Raw genomic sequence first — 21,032 nt, 5'->3', positions numbered from 1 at the left:
GGGAGACAGAGGGTGGGGGTGGGGGTGGGGGTGGGGGTGGGGAGACAGGGGTGTGTGTGGGGAGACAGGGGTGGGGGTGGGGATTTAGGGGGTGGGGGTGGGGAGACAGGGGTGGGTGTGGGGATTTAGGGGGTGGGGGTGCGGAGACAGGGGGTGGGGGTGGGGAGACAGGGGGTGGGGGTGGGGGTGGGGAGACAGGGGTGGGGGTGGGGAGACAGGGGGTGGGGGTGGGGAGACAGGGGTGGGGGTGGGGATTTAGGGGGTGGGTGTGGGGAGACAGGGGGTGGGGGTGGGGAGACAGGGGTGGGGGTGGGGATTTAGGGGGTGGGTGTGGGGAGACAGGGGGTGGGGGTGGGGAGACAGGGGTGGGGGTGGGGATTTAGGGGGTGGGGGCGATCCCACCGGGACAGAGCGTGGGAGGATGGGAGAGTGGGGGAGGGGGTGGCGGCCGTCAACACCAACTCACCCGAGAAGTTTCGGAGGACGGTGCAGAAGGATCTTCGGTCCCTGAGCATCTGTTCAAGGGTCTCGGACATATTCCGGATCTTTCCGTTCAGCCCCGTCATGTCCTTGTCCATCTGTAGGACTGAGAGAATCACAGGGTCACAGAACCACAGGGTCACAGAACCACACAGAAGGAGGCCATTTGGCCCATCATGTCTACACTGTCTCTCCGAATGAGCGTTAGTACCCACTGTCATCGCCCTGCCTTTTCCCCCCTGTCCCCCTGCACATTATATCGGTTCAAATAACCATCCAATGCCCCCTTGAATGCCTCGATTGAACCTGCCTCCCCCACACGACCAGGCAGCACATCCCAGACCCAAACCACTCGGCGTGTGAAAATGTTTTCTCTCACATCGCGTTTGATTCTTTCGCAAATCGCTTAAAAATCTGTGTCCTCTGGGCCCAGTGAGAACAGCTTCTCCCAGTCTCCTCTGTCCAGCCCCCTCTTGATTCTGAACATCTCCATCAAATCCCCTCTCAGCCTCCTTCTCTCCAAGGAGAACAGTCCCAACCTCTCCCATCTCTCCTTGGAACTGAAGCTTCTCCACCCCAGAACAATCCGTCTAAACCTCTCCTGCGCTCTCTCTCCAAAGTGTTCACATCCTTCCTATAATGTGGCTCAGAGCTGTAACACACTGTGATGGAACTGGGATATATCAGAGTGTTACAGCGAGGGGTGTGGGATATATCAGAGTGTTACAGTGAGGTGTGTGGGGTATATCAGAGTGTTACAGTGAGGGGTGTGGGATATATCAGAGTGTTACAGTGAGGGGTGTGGGATATATCAGAGTGTTACAGTGAGGGGTGTGGGATATGTCAGAATGTTACAGTAAGGGGTGTGGGATATATCCAAGTGTTACATTGAGGGTGTGGGAATTATCAAAGTGTTACAGTGATGGGTGTGTGATATGTCAGAGTGCTATAGTGAGGGGGTGGGATATATCAGGGTGTTACCGTGATGGTTGTGGGATATATCAGAGTGTTATAGTGAGAGGTGTGGGATATATCAGAGTGTTACAGTGAGGGGTGTGAGATACATCAGAGTTTTAGAGTGAGAGGTGAGGGATATATTAGAATATTAGGGAGAATTTTGTGGGACATATCAGAGCTCGACACTGAGGAGAATCAGATATATAAATGTGTGACAGTGAGGGGAATGGGACATATCACATGGTTATTGTTTGGGGTGTGTGTTATATCAAAGTGTTACAGTGAGGGGTGTGGGATATATCAGAGTGTTACAGTGAGGGGTGTGGGATATAGCAGAGTGTTACAGTGAGGGGTGTGGGATATATCAGAGTGTTACAGTGAGGGGTGTGGGATATATCAGACTGTTACAGTGAGGGGTGTGGGGTATATCAGAGTGTTACAGTGAGGGGTGTGGGATATATCAGTGTATTACAGTGAGGGGTGTGAGGTATATCAGAGTGTTACAGTGAGGCGTGTGGGATATATCAGAGTGTTACAGTGAGGGGTGTGAGATATATCAGAGTGTTAGAGTGAGGGGTGTGGGATATATCAGGGTGTTACATTGAGGTGTGTAGGAAATATCAGGGTGTTACAGTGAGGGGTGTGAGATATATCAGGGTGTTACAGTGAGGGGTGTGGGATATATCAGAGTGTTACTGTGAGAGTGTAGGATATATCAGAATGTTACAGTGAGGGGTGTGGTATATATCAGACTGTTACAGTGAGGGGTGTGGGATATATCAGAATGTTACAGTAAGGGGTGTGGGATATATCAGAGTGTTACAGTGAGGGGTGTAGGATATATCAGAGTGTTACAGTGAGGGGTGTGGGATATATCAGTGCGTTACAGTGAGGTGTGTGGGATATATCAGAGTGTTACAGTGAGGGGTGTGGGATATATCAAAGTGTTGCAGTGAGGGATGTGGAATATATCAAAGTGTTACAGTGAGGGGTGTGGGATATATCAGAATGTTACAATAAGGGGTGTGGGATATATCAAAGTGTTACATTGAGGGTGTGGGAATTATCAAAGTGTTACAGTGATGGGTGTGTGACATATCAGAGTGTTACAGTGAGGCGTGTGGGATATATCAGTGTGTTACAGTGAGGTGTGTGGGATATATCAGTGTGTTACAGTGAGGTGTGTGGGATATATCAGAGTGTTACAGTGGGGGGTGTGGGATTTATCAGTGTTACTGTGAGGGGTGTGTGATATGTCAAAGTTTTAAAGTGAGCGATGTGGGACATATCAGAGTGTTACAGTGAAGGGTGTGGGATATGTCAGAGTGTTATAGTGAGGGGGTGGGATATATCAGGGTGTAACCGTGATGGGTGTGGGATATATCAGAGTGTTATAGTGAGAGGTGTGGGATATATCAGAGTGTTACAGTGAGGGGTGTGAGATAAATCAGAGTTTTAGAGTGAGAGGTGAGGGATATATTAGAATATTAGGGAGAATTTTGTGGGACATATCAGAACTCGACACTGAGGAGAATTGGATATATAAATGTGTGACAGTGAGGGGAATGGGACATATCACATCGTTATTGTTTGGGGTGTGTGTTATATCAAAGTGTTACAGTGAGGGGTGTGGGATATAGCAGAGTGTTACAGTGAGGGGTGTGGGATATATCAGTGTATTACAGTGAGGGGTGTGGGGTATATCAGAGTGTTACAGTGAGGCGTGTGGGATATATCAGAGTGTTACAGTGAGGGGTGTGGGATATGTCAGAATGTTACAGTGAGTGGTGTGGGATATATCAAAGTGTTACATTGAGGGTGTGGGAATTATCAAAGTGTTACAGTGATGGGTGTGTGATATGTCAGAGTGTTATAGTGAGGGGGTGGGATATATCAGGGTGTTACCGTGATGGTTGTGGGATATATCAGAGTGTTATAGTGAGAGGTGTGGGATATATCAGAGTGTTACAGTGAGGGGTGTGAGATACAGCAGAGTTTTAGAGTGAGAGGTGAGGGATATATTAGAATATTAGGGAGAATTTTGTGGGACATATCAGAGCTCGACACTGAGGAGAATCAGATATATAAATGTGTGACAGTGAGGGGAATGGGACATATCACATGGTTATTGTTTGGGGTGTGTGTTATATCAAAGTGTTACAGTGAGGGGTGTGGGATATATCAGAGTGTTACAGTGAGGGGTGTGGGATATAGCAGAGTGTTACAGTGAGGGGTGTGGGATATATCAGAGTGTTACAGTGAGGGGTGTGGGATATATCAGACTGTTACAGTGAGGGGTGTGGGGTATATCAGAGTGTTACAGTGAGGCGTGTGGGATATATCAGAGTGTTATATTGAGGGATGTGGGAGAGATCAGGGTGTTACAGTGAGGGGTTTGGGATATATCAGAGTGTTACAGTGAGGGGTGTGAGATATATCAGGGTGTTACAGTGAGGGGTGTGGGATATATCAGGGTGTTACAGTGAGGGGTGTGAGATATATCAGAGTGTTAGAGTGAGGGGTGTGGGATATATCAGGGTGTTACATTGAGGTGTGTAGGAAATATCAGGGTGTTACAGTGAGGGGTGTGAGATATATCAGGGTGTTACAGTGAGGGGTGTGGGATATATCAGAGTGTTACTGTGAGAGTGTAGGATATATCAGAATGTTACAGTGAGGGGTGTGGGATATATCAGGGTGTTACAGTGAGGGGTGTGGGATATATCAGGGTGTTACAGTGAGGGGTGTGGGATATATCAGAATGTTACAGTAAGGGGTGTGGGATATATCAGAGTGTTACAGTGAGGGGTGTAGAATATATCAGAGTGTTACAGTGAGGGGTGTGGGATATATCAGTGCGTTACAGTGAGGTGTGTGGGATATATCAGAGTGTTACAGTGAGGGGTGTGGATATATCAAAGTGTTGCAGTGAGGGATGTGGAATATATCAAAGTGTTACAGTGAGGGGTGTGAGATATATCAGAGTGTTAGAGTGAGGGGTGTGGGATATATCAGGGTGTTACATTGAGGTGTGTAGGAAATATCAGGGTGTTACAGTGAGGGGTGTGAGATATATCAGGGTGTTACAGTGAGGGGTGTGGGATATATCAGAGTGTTACTGTGAGAGTGTAGGACATATCAGAATGTTACAGTGAGGGGTGTGGTATATATCAGACTGTTACAGTGAGGGGTGTGGGATATATCAGAATGTTACAGTAAGGGGTGTGGGATATATCAGAGTGTTACAGTGAGGGGTGTGGGATATATCAGAGTGTTACAGTGAGGGGTGTGGGATATATCAGTGCGTTACAGTGAGGTGTGTGGGATATATCAGAGTGTTACAGTGAGGGGTGTGGGATATATCAAAGTGTTGCAGTGAGGGATGTGGAATATATCAAAGTGTTACAGTGAGGGGTGTGGGATATATCAGAATGTTACAGTAAGGGGTGTGGGATATATCAAAGTGTTACATTGAGGGTGTGGGAATTATCAAAGTGTTACAGTGAGGCGTGTGGGATATATCAGTGTGTTACAGTGAGGTGTGTGGGATATATCAGAGTGTTACAGTGGGGGGTGTGGGATTTATCAGTGTTACTGTGAGGGGTGTGTGATATGTCAAAGTTTTAAAGTGAGCGATGTGGGACATATCAGAGTGTTACAGTGAAGGGTGTGGGATATGTCAGAGTGTTATAGTGAGGGGGTGGGATATATCAGGGTGTAACCGTGATGGGTGTGGGATATAGCAGAGTGTTACAGTGAGGGGTGTGGGATATATCAGAGTGTTACAGTGAGGGGTGTGGGATATATCAGACTGTTACAGTGAGGGGTGTGGGGTATATCAGAGTGTTACAGTGAGGCGTGTGGGATATATCAGAGTGTTATATTGAGGGATGTGGGAGAGATCAGGGTGTTACAGTGAGGGGTTTGGGATATATCAGAGTGTTACAGTGAGGGGTGTGAGATATATCAGGGTGTTACAGTGAGGGGTGTGGGATATATCAGGGTGTTACAGTGAGGGGTGTGAGATATATCAGAGTGTTAGAGTGAGGGGTGTGGGATATATCAGGGTGTTACATTGAGGTGTGTAGGAAATATCAGGGTGTTACAGTGAGGGGTGTGAGATATATCAGGGTGTTACAGTGAGGGGTGTGGATATATCAGAGTGTTACTGTGAGAGTGTAGGATATATCAGAATGTTACAGTGAGGGGTGTGGGATATATCAGGGTGTTACAGTGAGGGGTGTGGGATATATCAGGGTGTTACAGTGAGGGGTGTGGGATATATCAGACTGTTACAGTAAGGGGTGTGGGATATATCAGAGTGTTACAGTGAGGGGTGTAGGATATATCAGAGTGTTACAGTGAGGGGTGTGGGATATATCAGTGCGTTACAGTGAGGTGTGTGGGATATATCAGAGTGTTACAGTGAGGGGTGTGGATATATCAAAGTGTTGCAGTGAGGGATGTGGAATATATCAAAGTGTTACAGTGAGGGGTGTGGGATATATCAGAATGTTACAGTAAGGGGTGTGGGATATATCAAAGTGTTACATTGAGGGTGTGGGAATTATCAAAGTGTTACAGTGATGGGTGTGTGATATGTCAGAGTGTTATAGTGAGGGGGTGGGATATATCAGGGTGTTACCGTGATGGTTGTGGGATATATCAGAGTGTTATAGTGAGAGGTGTGGGATATATCAGAGTGTTACAGTGAGGGGTGTGAGATACATCAGAGTTTTAGAGTGAGAGGTGAGGGATATATTAGAATATTAGGGAGAATTTTGTGGGACATATCAGAGCTCGACACTGAGGAGAATCAGATATATAAATGTGTGACAGTGAGGGGAATGGGACATATCACATGGTTATTGTTTGGGGTGTGTGTTATATCAAAGTGTTACAGTGAGGGGTGTGGGATATATCAGAGTGTTACAGTGAGGGGTGTGGGATATAGCAGAGTGTTACAGTGAGGGGTGTGGGATATATCAGAGTGTTACAGTGAGGGGTGTGGGATATATCAGACTGTTACAGTGAGGGGTGTGGGGTATATCAGAGTGTTACAGTGAGGCGTGTGGGATATATCAGAGTGTTATATTGAGGGATGTGGGAGAGATCAGGGTGTTACAGTGAGGGGTGTGGGATATATCAGAGTGTTACAGTGAGGGGTGTGAGATATATCAGGGTGTTACAGTGAGGGGTGTGGGATATATCAGGGTGTTACAGTGAGGGGTGTGAGATATATCAGAGTGTTAGAGTGAGGGGTGTGGGATATATCAGGGTGTTACATTGAGGTGTGTAGGAAATATCAGGGTGTTACAGTGAGGGGTGTGAGATATATCAGGGTGTTACAGTGAGGGGTGTGGGATATATCAGAGTGTTACTGTGAGAGTGTAGGACATATCAGATTGTTACAGTGAGGGGTGTGGGTTATATCAGAATGTTACTCTAAGGGGTGTGGGATATAGCTGAATGTTACTGTAAGGGGTGTGGGATATATCAGAGTGTTACAGTGAGGGGTGTGGGCTATGTCAGAATGTTACAGTGAGTGGTGTGGGTTATATCAGTGTATTACAGTGAGGGGTGTGGGATATATCAGAGTGTTATAGTGAGGGGTGTGGGATATATCAAAGTGTTACAGTGAGGGATGTGGAATATATCAAAGTGTTACAGTGAGGGGTGTGGGATATATCAGAATGTTACAGTAAGGGGTGTGGGATATATCAAAGTGTTACATTGAGGGTGTGGGAATTATCAAAGTGTTACAGTGAGGCGTGTGGGATATATCAGTGTGTTACAGTGAGGTGTGTGGGATATATCAGAGTGTTAGTGTGGGGGGTGTGGGATTTATCAGTGTTACTGTGAGGGGTGTGTGATATGTCAAAGTTTTAAAGTGAGCGATGTGGGACATATCAGAGTGTTACAGTGAAGGGTGTGGGATATGTCAGAGTGTTATAGTGAGGGGGTGGGATATATCAGGGTGTAACCGTGATGGGTGTGGGATATATCAGAGTGTTATAGTGAGAGGTGTGGGATATATCAGAGTGTTACAGTGAGGGGTGTGAGATAAATCAGAGTTTTAGAGTGAGAGGTGAGGGATATATTAGAATATTAGGGAGAATTTTGTGGGACATATCAGAACTCGACACTGAGGAGAATTGGATATATAAATGTGTGACAGTGAGGGGAATGGGACATATCACATCGTTATTGTTTGGGGTGTGTGTTATATCAAAGTGTTACAGTGAGGGGTGTGGGATATATCAGAGTGTTACAGTGAGGGGTGTGGGATATAGCAGAGTGTTACAGTGAGGGGTGTGGGATATATCAGAATGTTACAGTAATGGGTGTGGGATATATCAGAGTGTTACAGTGAGGGGTGTAGGATATATCAGAGTGTTACAGTGAGGGGTGTGGGATATATCAGTGCGTTACAGTGAGGTGTGTGGGATATATCAGAGTGTTACAGTGAGGGGTGTGGGATATATCAAAGTGTTGCCATGAGGGATGTGGAATATATCAAAGTGTTACAGTGAGGGGTGTGGGATATATCAGAATGTTACAGTAAGGGGTGTGGGATATATCAAAGTGTTACATTGAGGGTGTGGGAATTATCAAAGTGTTACAGTGAGGCGTGTGGGATATATCAGTGTGTTACAGTGAGGTGTGTGGGATATATCAGAGTGTTACAGTGGGGGGTGTGGGATTTATCAGTGTTACTGTGAGGGGTGTGTGATATGTCAAAGTTTTAAAGTGAGCGATGTGGGACATATCAGAGTGTTACAGTGAAGGTTGTGGGATATGTCAGAGTGTTATAGTGAGGGGGTGGGATATATCAGGGTGTAACCGTGATGGGTGTGGGATATATCAGAGTGTTATAGTGAGAGGTGTGGGATATATCAGAGTGTTACAGTGAGGGGTGTGAGATAAATCAGAGTTTTAGAGTGAGAGGTGAGGGATATATTAGAATATTAGGGAGAATTTTGTGGGACATATCAGAACTCGACACTGAGGAGAATTGGATATATAAATGTGTGACAGTGAGGGGAATGGGACATATCACATCGTTATTGTTTGGGGTGTGTGTTATATCAAAGTGTTACAGTGAGGGGTGTGGGATATAGCAGAGTGTTACAGTGAGGGGTGTGGGATATATCAGTGTATGACAGTGAGGGGTGTGGGGTATATCAGAGTGTTACAGTGAGGCGTGTGGGATATATCAGAGTGTTACAGTGAGGGGTGTGGGATATGTCAGAATGTTACAGTGAGTGGTGTGGGATATATCAAAGTGTTACATTGAGGGTGTGGGAATTATCAAAGTGTTACAGTGATGGGTGTGTGATATGTCAGAGTGTTATAGTGAGGGGGTGGGATATATCAGGGTGTTACCGTGATGGTTGTGGGATATATCAGAGTGTTATAGTGAGAGGTGTGGGATATATCAGAGTGTTACAGTGAGGGGTGTGAGATACATCAGAGTTTTAGAGTGAGAGGTGAGGGATATATTAGAATATTAGGGAGAATTTTGTGGGACATATCAGAGCTCGACACTGAGGAGAATCAGATATATAAATGTGTGACAGTGAGGGGAATGGGACATATCACATGGTTATTGTTTGGGGTGTGTGTTATATCAAAGTGTTACAGTGAGGGGTGTGGGATATATCAGAGTGTTACAGTGAGGGGTGTGGGATATATCAGAGTGTTACAGTGAGGGGTGTGGGATATATCAGAGTGTTACAGTGAGGGGTGTGGGATATATCAGACTGTTACAGTGAGGGGTGTGGGGTATATCAGAGTGTTACAGTGAGGGGTGTGGGATATATCAGTGTATTACAGTGAGGGGTGTGAGGTATATCAGAGTGTTACAGTGAGGCGTGTGGGATATATCAGAGTGTTACAGTGAGGGGTGTGGGATATGTCAGAATGTTACAGTGAGTGGTGTGGGATATATCAAAGTGTTACATTGAGGGTGTGGGAATTATCAAAGTGTTACAGTGATGGGTGTGTGATATGTCAGAGTGTTATAGTGAGGGGGTGGGATATATCAGGGTGTTACCGTGATGGTTGTGGGATATATCAGAGTGTTATAGTGAGAGGTGTGGGATATATCAGAGTGTTACAGTGAGGGGTGTGAGATACATCAGAGTTTTAGAGTGAGAGGTGAGGGATATATTAGAATATTAGGGAGAATTTTGTGGGACATATCAGAGCTCGACACTGAGGAGAATCAGATATATAAGTGTGTGACAGTGAGGGGAATGGGACATATCACATGGTTATTGTTTGGGGTGTGTGTTATATCAAAGTGTTACAGTGAGGGGTGTGGGATATATCAGAGTGTTACAGTGAGGGGTGTGGGATATAGCAGAGTGTTACAGTGAGGGGTGTGGGATATATCAGAGTGTTACAGTGAGGGGTGTGGGATATATCAGACTGTTACAGTGAGGGGTGTGGGGTATATCAGAGTGTTACAGTGAGGCGTGTGGGATATATCAGAGTGTTATATTGAGGGATGTGGGAGAGATCAGGGTGTTACAGTGAGGGGTTTGGGATATATCAGAGTGTTACAGTGAGGGGTGTGAGATATATCAGGGTGTTACAGTGAGGGGTGTGGGATATATCAGGGTGTTACAGTGAGGGGTGTGAGATATATCAGAGTGTTAGAGTGAGGGGTGTGGGATATATCAGGGTGTTACATTGAGGTGTGTAGGAAATATCAGGGTGTTACAGTGAGGGGTGTGAGATATATCAGGGTGTTACAGTGAGGGGTGTGGGATATATCAGAGTGTTACTGTGAGAGTGTAGGATATATCAGAATGTTACAGTGAGGGGTGTGGGATATATCAGGGTGTTACAGTGAGGGGTGTGGGATATATCAGGGTGTTACAGTGAGGGGTGTGGGATATATCAGAATGTTACAGTAAGGGGTGTGGGATATATCAGAGTGTTACAGTGAGGGGTGTAGGATATATCAGAGTGTTACAGTGAGGGGTGTGGGACATATCAGTGCGTTACAGTGAGGTGTGTGGGATATATCAGAGTGTTACAGTGAGGGGTGTGGATATATCAAAGTGTTGCAGTGAGGGATGTGGAATATATCAAAGTGTTACAGTGAGGGGTGTGGGATATATCAGAATGTTACAGTAAGGGGTGTGGGATATATCAAAGTGTTACATTGAGGGTGTGGGAATTATCAAAGTGTTACAGTGATGGGTCTGTGATATATCAGAGTGTTACAGTGAGGCGTGTGGGATATATCAGTGTGTTACAGTGAGGTCTGTGGGATATATCAGAGTGTTACAGTGGGGGGTGTGGGATTTATCAGTGTTACTGTGAGGGGTGTGTGATATGTCAAAGTTTTAAAGTGAGCGGTGTGGGACATATCACAGTGTTACAGTGAAGGGTGTGGGATATGTCAGAGTGTTATAGTGAGGGGGTGGGATATATCAGGGTGTAACCGTGATGGGTGTGGGATATATCAGAGTGTTATAGTGAGAGGTGTGGGATATATCAGAGTGTTACAGTGAGGGGTGTGAGATAAATCAGAGTTTTAGAGTGAGAGGTGAGGGATATATTAGAATATTAGGGAGAATTTTGTGGGACATATCAGAACTCGACACTGAGGAGAATTGGATATATAAATGTGTGACAGTGAGGGGAATGGGACATATCACATCGTTATTGTTTGGGGTGTGTGTTATATCAAAGTGTTACAGTGAGGGGTGTGGGATATATCAGAGTGTTACAGTGAGGGGTGTGGGATATATCAAAGTGTTACAGTGAGGGGTGTGGGATATAGCAGAGTGTTACAGTGAGGGGTGTGGGATATATCAGTGTATTACAGTGAGGGGTGTGGGGTATATCAGAGTGTTACAGTGAGGCGTGTGGGATATATCAGAGTGTTATATTGAGGGATGTGGGAGAGATCAGGGTGTTACAGTGAGGGGTGTGGGATATATCAGAGTGTTACATTGAGGGGTGTGAGATATATCAGAGTGTTACAGTGTGGGGTGTGGGATATATCAGTGTGTTACAGTGAGGGGTGTGGGATATATCAGGGTGTTACAGTGAGGGGTGTGTGATATATCAGAGTGTTACAGTGAGGGGTGTGAGATATATCAGAGTGTTAGAGTGAGGGGTGTGGGATATATCAGGTTGTTACATTGAGGGGTGTAGGAAATATCAGGGTGTTACAGTGAGGGGTGTGAGATATATCAGGGTGTTACAGTGAGGGGTGTGGGATATATCAGAGTGTTACAGTGCGAGTGTAGGATATATCAGAATGTTACAGTGAGGGGTGTGGTATATATCAGAATGTTACAGTGAGGGGTGTGGGATATATCAAAGTGTTACAGTGAGCGGTGTGGGATATATCAGAGTGTTACAGTGAGGGGTGTGGGATATATCAGACTGTTACAGTGAGCGGTGTGGGATATATCAGAGTGTTACAGTGAGGGGTGTGGGATATATCAGAGTGTTACAGTGAGGGGTGTGGGATATATCAAAGTGTTGCAGTGAGGGGTGTGGAATATATCAAAGTGTTACAGTGAGGGGTGTGGGATATATCAGAATGTTACAGTAAGGGGTGTGGGATATATCAAAGTGTTACATTGAGGGTGTGGGAATTATCAAAGTGTTACAGTGATGGGTGTGTGATATATCAGAGTGTTACAGTGAGGTGTGTGGGATATATCAGAGTGTTACAGTGAGGGGTGTGGGATTTATCAGTGTTACTGTGAGGGGTGTGTGATATGTCAGAGTTTTAAAGTGAGCAGTGTGGGACATATCAGAGTGTTACAGTGAAGGGTGTGGGATATGTCAGAGTGTTATAGTGAGGGGGTGGGATACATCAGGGTGTTACCGTGATGGGTGTGGGATATATCAGAGTGTTATAGTGAGAGGTGTGGGATATATCAGAGTGTTACAGTGAGGGGTGTGAGATACAGCAGAGTTTTAGAGTGAGAGGTGAGGGATATATTAGAATAGTGGGGGGGAATTTTGTGGGACATATCAGAGCTCGACACTGAGGAGAATCGGATAAATAAATGTGTGACAGTGAGGGGAATGGGACATATCACATGGTTATTGTTTGGGGTGTGTGTTATATCAAAGTGTTCCAGTTAGGGGTGTGGGATATATCAGAGTGTTACCGTGAGGGGTGTGGGATATATCAGAGTGTTACAGTGAGGGGTGTGGGATATATCAGAGTGTTACAGTGAGGGGTGTGGGATATATCAGAGTGTTATATTGAGGGATGTGGGAGAGATCAGGGTGTTACAATGAGGGGTGTGGGATATATCAGAGTGTTACAGTGAGGGGGGTGAGATATATCAGGGTGTTACAGTGTTTGGTGTGGGATATATCAGTGTGTCACAGTGAGGGGGGTGAGATATATCAGGGTGTTACAGTGAGGGGTGTGGGATATATTAGAGTGTTACAGTGAGGGGTGTGTGATATATCAGAGTGTTACAGTGAGGGGTGTGAGATATATCAGAGTGTTAGAGTGAGGGGTGTGAGATATATCAGGGTGTTACATTGAGGGGTGTAGGATATATCAGGGTGTTACAGTGAGGGGTGTGAGATATATCAGGGTGTTACAGTGAGGGGTGTGGGATATATCAGAGTGTTACAGTGAGGGGTGTGGGATATATCAGAATGTTACAGTGAGGGGTGTGGGATATATCAGAATGTTACAGTGAGGGGTGTGGGATATATCAAAGTGTTGCAGTGAGGAGTGTGGAATATATCAAAGTGTTACAGTGAGGGGTGTGGGATATATCAGAATGTTACAGAAAGGGGTGTGGGATATATCAAAGTGTTACATTGAGGGTGTGGGAATTATCAAAGTGTTACAGTGAGGGGTGTGTGATATATCAGAGTGTTACAGTGAGGGGTATGGGATATATCAGAGTATTACGGTGAGGGGTGTGGGATATATCAGAGTATTATAGTGAGGTGGTGGGATATATCAGGGTGTTACCGTGATGGATGTGGGATACATAAGAGTGATACAGTGAGGGGTGCGGGATATATCAGAGAGTTACAGTGAGGGGTGTAGGATATATCAGGGTGTTACAGTGAGGGGTGTGAGATATATCAGGGTGTTACAGTGAGGGGTGTGGGATATATCAGAGTGTTACAGTGAGAGTGTAGGATATATCAGAATGTTACAGTGAGCGGTGTGGGATATATCAGAATGTTACAGTGAGGGGTGTGGGATATATCAGAGTGTTACAGTGAGGGGTGTGGGTTATATCAGAATGTTACAGTAAGGGATGTGGGATATATCAAAGTGTTACATTGAGGGTGTGGGAATTATCAAAGTGTTACAGTGAGGTGTGTGTGTGCTATATCAGAGTGTTACAGTGAGGGGTGTGGGATATATCAGTGTGTTACAGTGAGGGGTGTGGGATATATCATTGTGTTACAGTGAGGGATGTGGGATTTATCAGTGTTACTGTGAGGGGTGTGTGATATGTCAGAGTTTTAAAGTGAGCGGTGTGGGACATATCAGAGTGTTACAGTGAAGGGTATGTGATATATCAGAGCGTAACAGTGAGAGGTGTGGGATATATCAGAGTGTTACAGTGAGGGGTGTGGGATATATCAGAGTGTTACATTGACGGGTGTGTGATATATCAGAGTGTTACAGTGAGCGGTGTGGGTTATATCAGAGTGTTACAGTTAGGGGTGTGGGATATATCAGTGTGTTACAGTGAGTGGTGTGGGATATATCAGAGTGTTACAGTGAGGGGTGTGAGATATATCAGAGTGTTACAGTGAGGGGTGTGAGTTATATCAGAGTGTTACAGTGAGGGGTGTGGGGTATATCAGTGTGTTACAGTGAGGGTTGTGGGATATATCAGAGTGTTACAGCGAGGGGTGTGAGATATATCAGAGTGTTACAGTGAGGGGTGTGAGATATATCAGAGTGTTACAGTGAGGGGTGTGGGTATATCAGAGTGTTACAGTGAGGGGTGCGGGATATATCAGAGTGTTACAGTGAGGGGTGTAGGATATATCAGAGTGTTACAGTGAGGGGTGTGGGATATATCAGGGTGTTACAGTGAGGGGTGGGGGTTACATCAGAGTGTTACAGTGAGGGGTGTGGGATATATCAGAATGTTACAGTGAGGGGTGTGAGATATATCAAAGTGTTACAGTGAGGGGTGTGGGATATATCTGAGTGTTACAGTGAGGGGTGTGGGGTATATCAGAGTGTTACAGTGAGTGGTGTGGGATAAATCAGAGTGTTACAGTGAGGGGTGTGGGATATATCAGGGTGTTACAGTGAGGGCTGTGAGATATATCAGTGATACATTGAGGAGTGTGGGATATACCAGAATGTTACAGTGAGGGGTGTGAGATATATCAAAGTGTTACAGTGAGGGGTGTGGGATATATCTGAGTGTTACAGTGAGGGGTGTGGGGTATATCAGATTGTTACAGTGAGTGGTGTGGGATAAATCAGAGTGTTACAGTGAGGGGTGCTGTATATATCAGAGTCTTACAGTGAGGGGTGTGGGATATATCAGAATGTTACAGTGAGTGGTGTGGGATAAATCAGAGTGTTACAGTGAGGGGTGTTGTATATATCAGAGTCTTACAGTGAGGTGTGTGGGATGTATCAGTGTGCTACAGTGAGTTGTGTGGGATATATCAAAATGTTACAGTGAGCGGTGTGGGATATATCAGAATGTTACAGTGAGGGGTGTGGGATATATCAGGGTGTTACAGTGAGGGGTGTGGGATATATCAGAATGTTACAGTAAGGGGTGTGGGATATATCAGAGTGTTACAGTGAGGGGTGTAGGATATATCAGAGTGTTACAGTGAGGGGTGTGGGACATATCAGTGCGTTACAGTGAGGTGTGTGGGATATATCAGAGTGTTACAGTGAGGGGTGTGGATATATCAAAGTGTTGCAGTGAGGGATGTGGAATATATCAAAGTGTTACAGTGAGGGGTGTGGGATATATCAGAATGTTACAGTAAGGGGTGTGGGATATATCAAAGTGTTACATTGAGGGTGTGGGAATTATCAAAGTGTTACAGTGATGGGTCTGTGATATATCAGAGTGTTACAGTGAGGCGTGTGGGATATATCAGTGTGTTACAGTGAGGTCTGTGGGATATATCAGAGTGTTACAGTGGGGGGTGTGGGATTTATCAGTGTTACTGTGAGGGGTGTGTGATATGTCAAAGTTTTAAAGTGAGCGGTGTGGGACATATCACAGTGTTACAGTGAAGGGTGTGGGATATGTCAGAGTGTTATAGTGAGGGGGTGGGATATATCAGGGTGTAACCGTGATGGGTGTGGGATATATCAGAGTGTTATAGTGAGAGGTGTGGGATATATCAGAGTGTTACAGTGAGGGGTGTGAGATAAATCAGAGTTTTAGAGTGAGAGGTGAGGGATATATTAGAATATTAGGGAGAATTTTGTGGGACATATCAGAACTCGACACTGAGGAGAATTGGATATATAAATGTGTGACAGTGAGGGGAATGGGACATATCACATCGTTATTGTTTGGGGTGTGTGTTATATCAAAGTGTTACAGTGAGGGGTGTGGGATATAGCAGAGTGTTACAGTGAGGGGTGTGGGATATATCAGTGTATTACAGTGAGGGGTGTGGGGTATATCAGAGTGTTACAGTGAGGCGTGTGGGATATATCAGAGTGTTATATTGAGGGATGTGGGAGAGATCAGGGTGTTACAGTGAGGGGTGTGGGATATATCAGAGTGTTACAGTGAGGGGTGTGAGATATATCAGAGTGTTACAGTGTGGGGTGTGGGATATATCAGTGTGTTACAGTGAGGGGTGTGGGATATATCAGGGTGTTACAGTGAGGGGTGTGTGATATATCAGAGTGTTACAGTGAGGGGTGTGAGATATATCAGAGTGTTAGAGTGAGGGGTGTGGGATATATCAGGTTGTTACATTGAGGGGTGTAGGAAATATCAGGGTGTTACAGTGAGGGGTGTGAGATATATCAGGGTGTTACAGTGAGGGGTGTGGGATATATCAGAGTGTTACAGTGCGAGTGTAGGATATATCAGAATGTTACAGTGAGGGGTGTGGTATATATCAGAATGTTACAGTGAGGGGTGTGGGATATATCAAAGTGTTACAGTGAGCGGTGTGGGATATATCAGAGTGTTACAGTGAGGGGTGTGGGATATATCAGACTGTTACAGTGAGCGGTGTGGGATATATCAGAGTGTTACAGTGAGGGGTGTGGGATATATCAGAGTGTTACAGTGAGGGGTGTGGGATATATCAAAGTGTTGCAGTGAGGGGTGTGGAATATATCAAAGTGTTACAGTGAGGGGTGTGGGATATATCAGAATGTTACAGTAAGGGGTGTGGGATATATCAAAGTGTTACATTGAGGGTGTGGGAATTATCAAAGTGTTACAGTGATGGGTGTGTGATATATCAGAGTGTTACAGTGAGGTGTGTGGGATATATCAGAGTGTTACAGTGAGGGGTGTGGGATTTATCAGTGTTACTGTGAGGGGTGTGTGATATGTCAGAGTTTTAAAGTGAGCAGTGTGGGACATATCAGAGTGTTACAGTGAAGGGTGTGGGATATGTCAGAGTGTTATAGTGAGGGGGTGGGATACATCAGGGTGTTACCGTGATGGGTGTGGGATATATCAGAGTGTTATAGTGAGAGGTGTGGGATATATCAGAGTGTTACAGTGAGGGGTGTGAGATACAGCAGAGTTTTAGAGTGAGAGGTGAGGGATATATTAGAATAGTGGGGGGGAATTTTGTGGGACATATCAGAGCTCGACACTGAGGAGAATCGGATAAATAAATGTGTGACAGTGAGGGGAATGGGACATATCACATGGTTATTGTTTGGGGTGTGTGTTATATCAAAGTGTTCCAGTTAGGGGTGTGGGATATATCAGAGTGTTACCGTGAGGGGTGTGGGATATATCAGAGTGTTACAGTGAGGGGTGTGGGATATATCAGAGTGTTACAGTGAGGGGTGTGGGATATATCAGAGTGTTATATTGAGGGATGTGGGAGAGATCAGGGTGTTACAATGAGGGGTGTGGGATATATCAGAGTGTTACAGTGAGGGGGGTGAGATATATCAGGGTGTTACAGTGTTTGGTGTGGGATATATCAGTGTGTCACAGTGAGGGGGGTGAGATATATCAGGGTGTTACAGTGAGGGGTGTGGGATATATTAGAGTGTTACAGTGAGGGGTGTGTGATATATCAGAGTGTTACAGTGAGGGGTGTGAGATATATCAGAGTGTTAGAGTGAGGGGTGTGAGATATATCAGGGTGTTACATTGAGGGGTGTAGGATATATCAGGGTGTTACAGTGAGGGGTGTGAGATATATCAGGGTGTTACAGTGAGGGGTGTGGGATATATCAGAGTGTTACAGTGAGGGGTGTGGGATATATCAGAATGTTACAGTGAGGGGTGTGGGATATATCAGAATGTTACAGTGAGGGGTGTGGGATATATCAAAGTGTTGCAGTGAGGAGTGTGGAATATATCAAAGTGTTACAGTGAGGGGTGTGGGATATATCAGAATGTTACAGAAAGGGGTGTGGGATATATCAAAGTGTTACATTGAGGGTGTGGGAATTATCAAAGTGTTACAGTGAGGGGTGTGTGATATATCAGAGTGTTACAGTGAGGGGTATGGGATATATCAGAGTATTACGGTGAGGGGTGTGGGATATATCAGGGTGTTACCGTGATGGATGTGGGATACATAAGAGTGATACAGTGAGGGGTGCGGGATATATCAGAGAGTTACAGTGAGGGGTGTAGGATATATCAGGGTGTTACAGTGAGGGGTGTGAGATATATCAGGGTGTTACAGTGAGGGGTGTGGGATATATCAGAGTGTTACAGTGAGAGTGTAGGATATATCAGAGTGTTACAGTGAGGGGTGTAGGATATATCAGGGTGTTACAGTGAGGGGTGTGAGATATATCAGGGTGTTACAGTGAGCGGTGTGGGATATATCAGAATGTTACAGTGAGGGGTGTGGGATATATCAGAGTGTTACAGTGAGGGGTGTGGGTTATATCAGAATGTTACAGTAAGGGATGTGGGATATATCAAAGTGTTACATTGAGGGTGTGGGAATTATCAAAGTGTTACAGTGAGGTGTGTGTGTGCTATATCAGAGTGTTACAGTGAGGGGTGTGGGATATATCAGTGTGTTACAGTGAGGGGTGTGGGATATATCATTGTGTTACAGTGAGGGATGTGGGATTTATCAGTGTTACTGTGAGGGGTGTGTGATATGTCAGAGTTTTAAAGTGAGCGGTGTGGGACATATCAGAGTGTTACAGTGAAGGGTATGTGATATATCAGAGCGTAACAGTGAGAGGTGTGGGATATATCAGAGTGTTACAGTGAGGGGTGTGGGATATATCAGAGTGTTACATTGACGGGTGTGTGATATATCAGAGTGTTACAGTGAGCGGTGTGGGTTATATCAGAGTGTTACAGTTAGGGGTGTGGGATATATCAGTGTGTTACAGTGAGTGGTGTGGGATATATCAGAGTGTTACAGTGAGGGGTGTGAGATATATCAGAGTGTTACAGTGAGGGGTGTGAGTTATATCAGAGTGTTACAGTGAGGGGTGTGGGGTATATCAGTGTGTTACAGTGAGGGTTGTGGGATATATCAGAGTGTTACAGCGAGGGGTGTGAGATATATCAGAGTGTTACAGTGAGGGGTGTGAGATATATCAGAGTGTTACAGTGAGGGGTGTGGGTATATCAGAGTGTTACAGTGAGGGGTGCGGGATATATCAGAGTGTTACAGTGAGGGGTGTAGGATATATCAGAGTGTTACAGTGAGGGGTGTGGGATATATCAGGGTGTTACAGTGAGGGGTGGGGGTTACATCAGAGTGTTACAGTGAGGGGTGTGGGATATATCAGAATGTTACAGTGAGGGGTGTGAGATATATCAAAGTGTTACAGTGAGGGGTGTGGGATATATCTGAGTGTTACAGTGAGGGGTGTGGGGTATATCAGAGTGTTACAGTGAGTGGTGTGGGATAAATCAGAGTGTTACAGTGAGGGGTGTGGGATATATCAGGGTGTTACAGTGAGGGCTGTGAGATATATCAGTGATACATTGAGGAGTGTGGGATATACCAGAATGTTACAGTGAGGGGTGTGAGATATATCAAAGTGTTACAGTGAGGGGTGTGGGATATATCTGAGTGTTACAGTGAGGGGTGTGGGGTATATCAGATTGTTACAGTGAGTGGTGTGGGATAAATCAGAGTGTTACAGTGAGGGGTGCTGTATATATCAGAGTCTTACAGTGAGGGGTGTGGGATATATCAGAATGTTACAGTGAGTGGTGTGGGATAAATCAGAGTGTTACAGTGAGGGGTGTTGTATATATCAGAGTCTTACAGTGAGGTGTGTGGGATGTATCAGTGTGCTACAGTGAGTTGTGTGGGATATATCAAAATGTTACAGTGAGCGGTGTGGGATATATCAGAATGTTACAGTGAGGGGGGTGGGGTAGATCAGAGAGTTACAGTGAGGGGTGTGGGATGTAACAGTGTGCTACAGTGAGGGGTGTGGGTTATATCAGAGTGTTACAGTGAGGGGTGTGGGATATATCAGTGTGTTACAGTGACCGGCGTGGGATATATCAGAGTGTTACAGTGAGGCGTGTGGGATATATCAGAGTGTTATATTGAGGGATGTGGGAGAGATCAGGGTGTTACAGTGAGGGGTTTGGGATATATCAGAGTGTTACAGTGAGGGGTGTGAGATATATCAGGGTGTTACAGTGAGGGGTGTGGGATATATCAGGGTGTTACAGTGAGGGGTGTGAGATATATCAGAGTGTTAGAGTGAGGGGTGTGGGAAATATCAGGGTGTTACATTGAGGTGTGTAGGAAATATCAGGGTGTTACAGTGAGGGGTGTGAGATATATCAGGGTGTTACAGTGAGGGGTGTGGGATATATCAGAGTGTTACTGTGAGAGTGTAGGATATATCAGAATGTTACAGTGAGGGGTGTGGGATATATCAGGGTGTTACAGTGAGGGGTGTGGGATATATCAGGGTGTTACAGTGAGGGGTGTGGGATATATCAGAATGTTACAGTAAGGGGTGTGGGATATATCAGAGTGTTACAGTGAGGGGTGTAGGATATATCAGAGTGTTACAGTGAGGGGTGTGGGATATATCAGTGCGTTACAGTGAGGTGTGTGGGATATATCAGAGTGTTACAGTGAGGGGTGTGGATATATCAAAGTGTTGCAGTGAGGGATGTGGAATATATCAAAGTGTTACAGTGAGGGGTGTGGGATATATCAGAATGTTACAGTAAGGGGTGTGGGATATATCAAAGTGTTACATTGAGGGTGTGGGAATTATCAAAGTGTTACAGTGATGGGTCTGTGATATATCAGAGTGTTACAGTGAGGGGTGTGAGATACATCAGAGTTTTAGAGTGAGAGGTGAGGGATATATTAGAATATTAGGGAGAATTTTGTGGGACATATCAGAGCTCGACACTGAGGAGAATCAGATATATAAATGTGTGACAGTGAGGGGAATGGGACATATC

General features: G+C 45.3%; 1 protein-coding gene across 1 annotated transcript in view; it reads right to left on the bottom strand.

The window, feature by feature from the left end:
* The window catches only part of LOC121273150 (C-type lectin domain family 17, member A-like), a 54,526-nt gene that overhangs the window by 6,020 nt on the left and 27,474 nt on the right, over positions 1-21,032 (bottom strand). The window contains exon 3 of the mRNA XM_041180111.1: positions 467-586. Coding sequence (XP_041036045.1) covers positions 467-586 — 120 coding nt within the window. The remainder of the gene's footprint in view (positions 1-466; positions 587-21,032) is intronic.

This window comes from Carcharodon carcharias, chromosome 40 (genome assembly GCF_017639515.1).
Source record: "Carcharodon carcharias isolate sCarCar2 chromosome 40, sCarCar2.pri, whole genome shotgun sequence".
Lineage (NCBI taxonomy): Eukaryota > Metazoa > Chordata > Chondrichthyes > Lamniformes > Lamnidae > Carcharodon > Carcharodon carcharias.
Note: the sequence above shows the minus strand (reverse complement) of the source record. Positions and strands in the feature narration are given on the sequence as shown.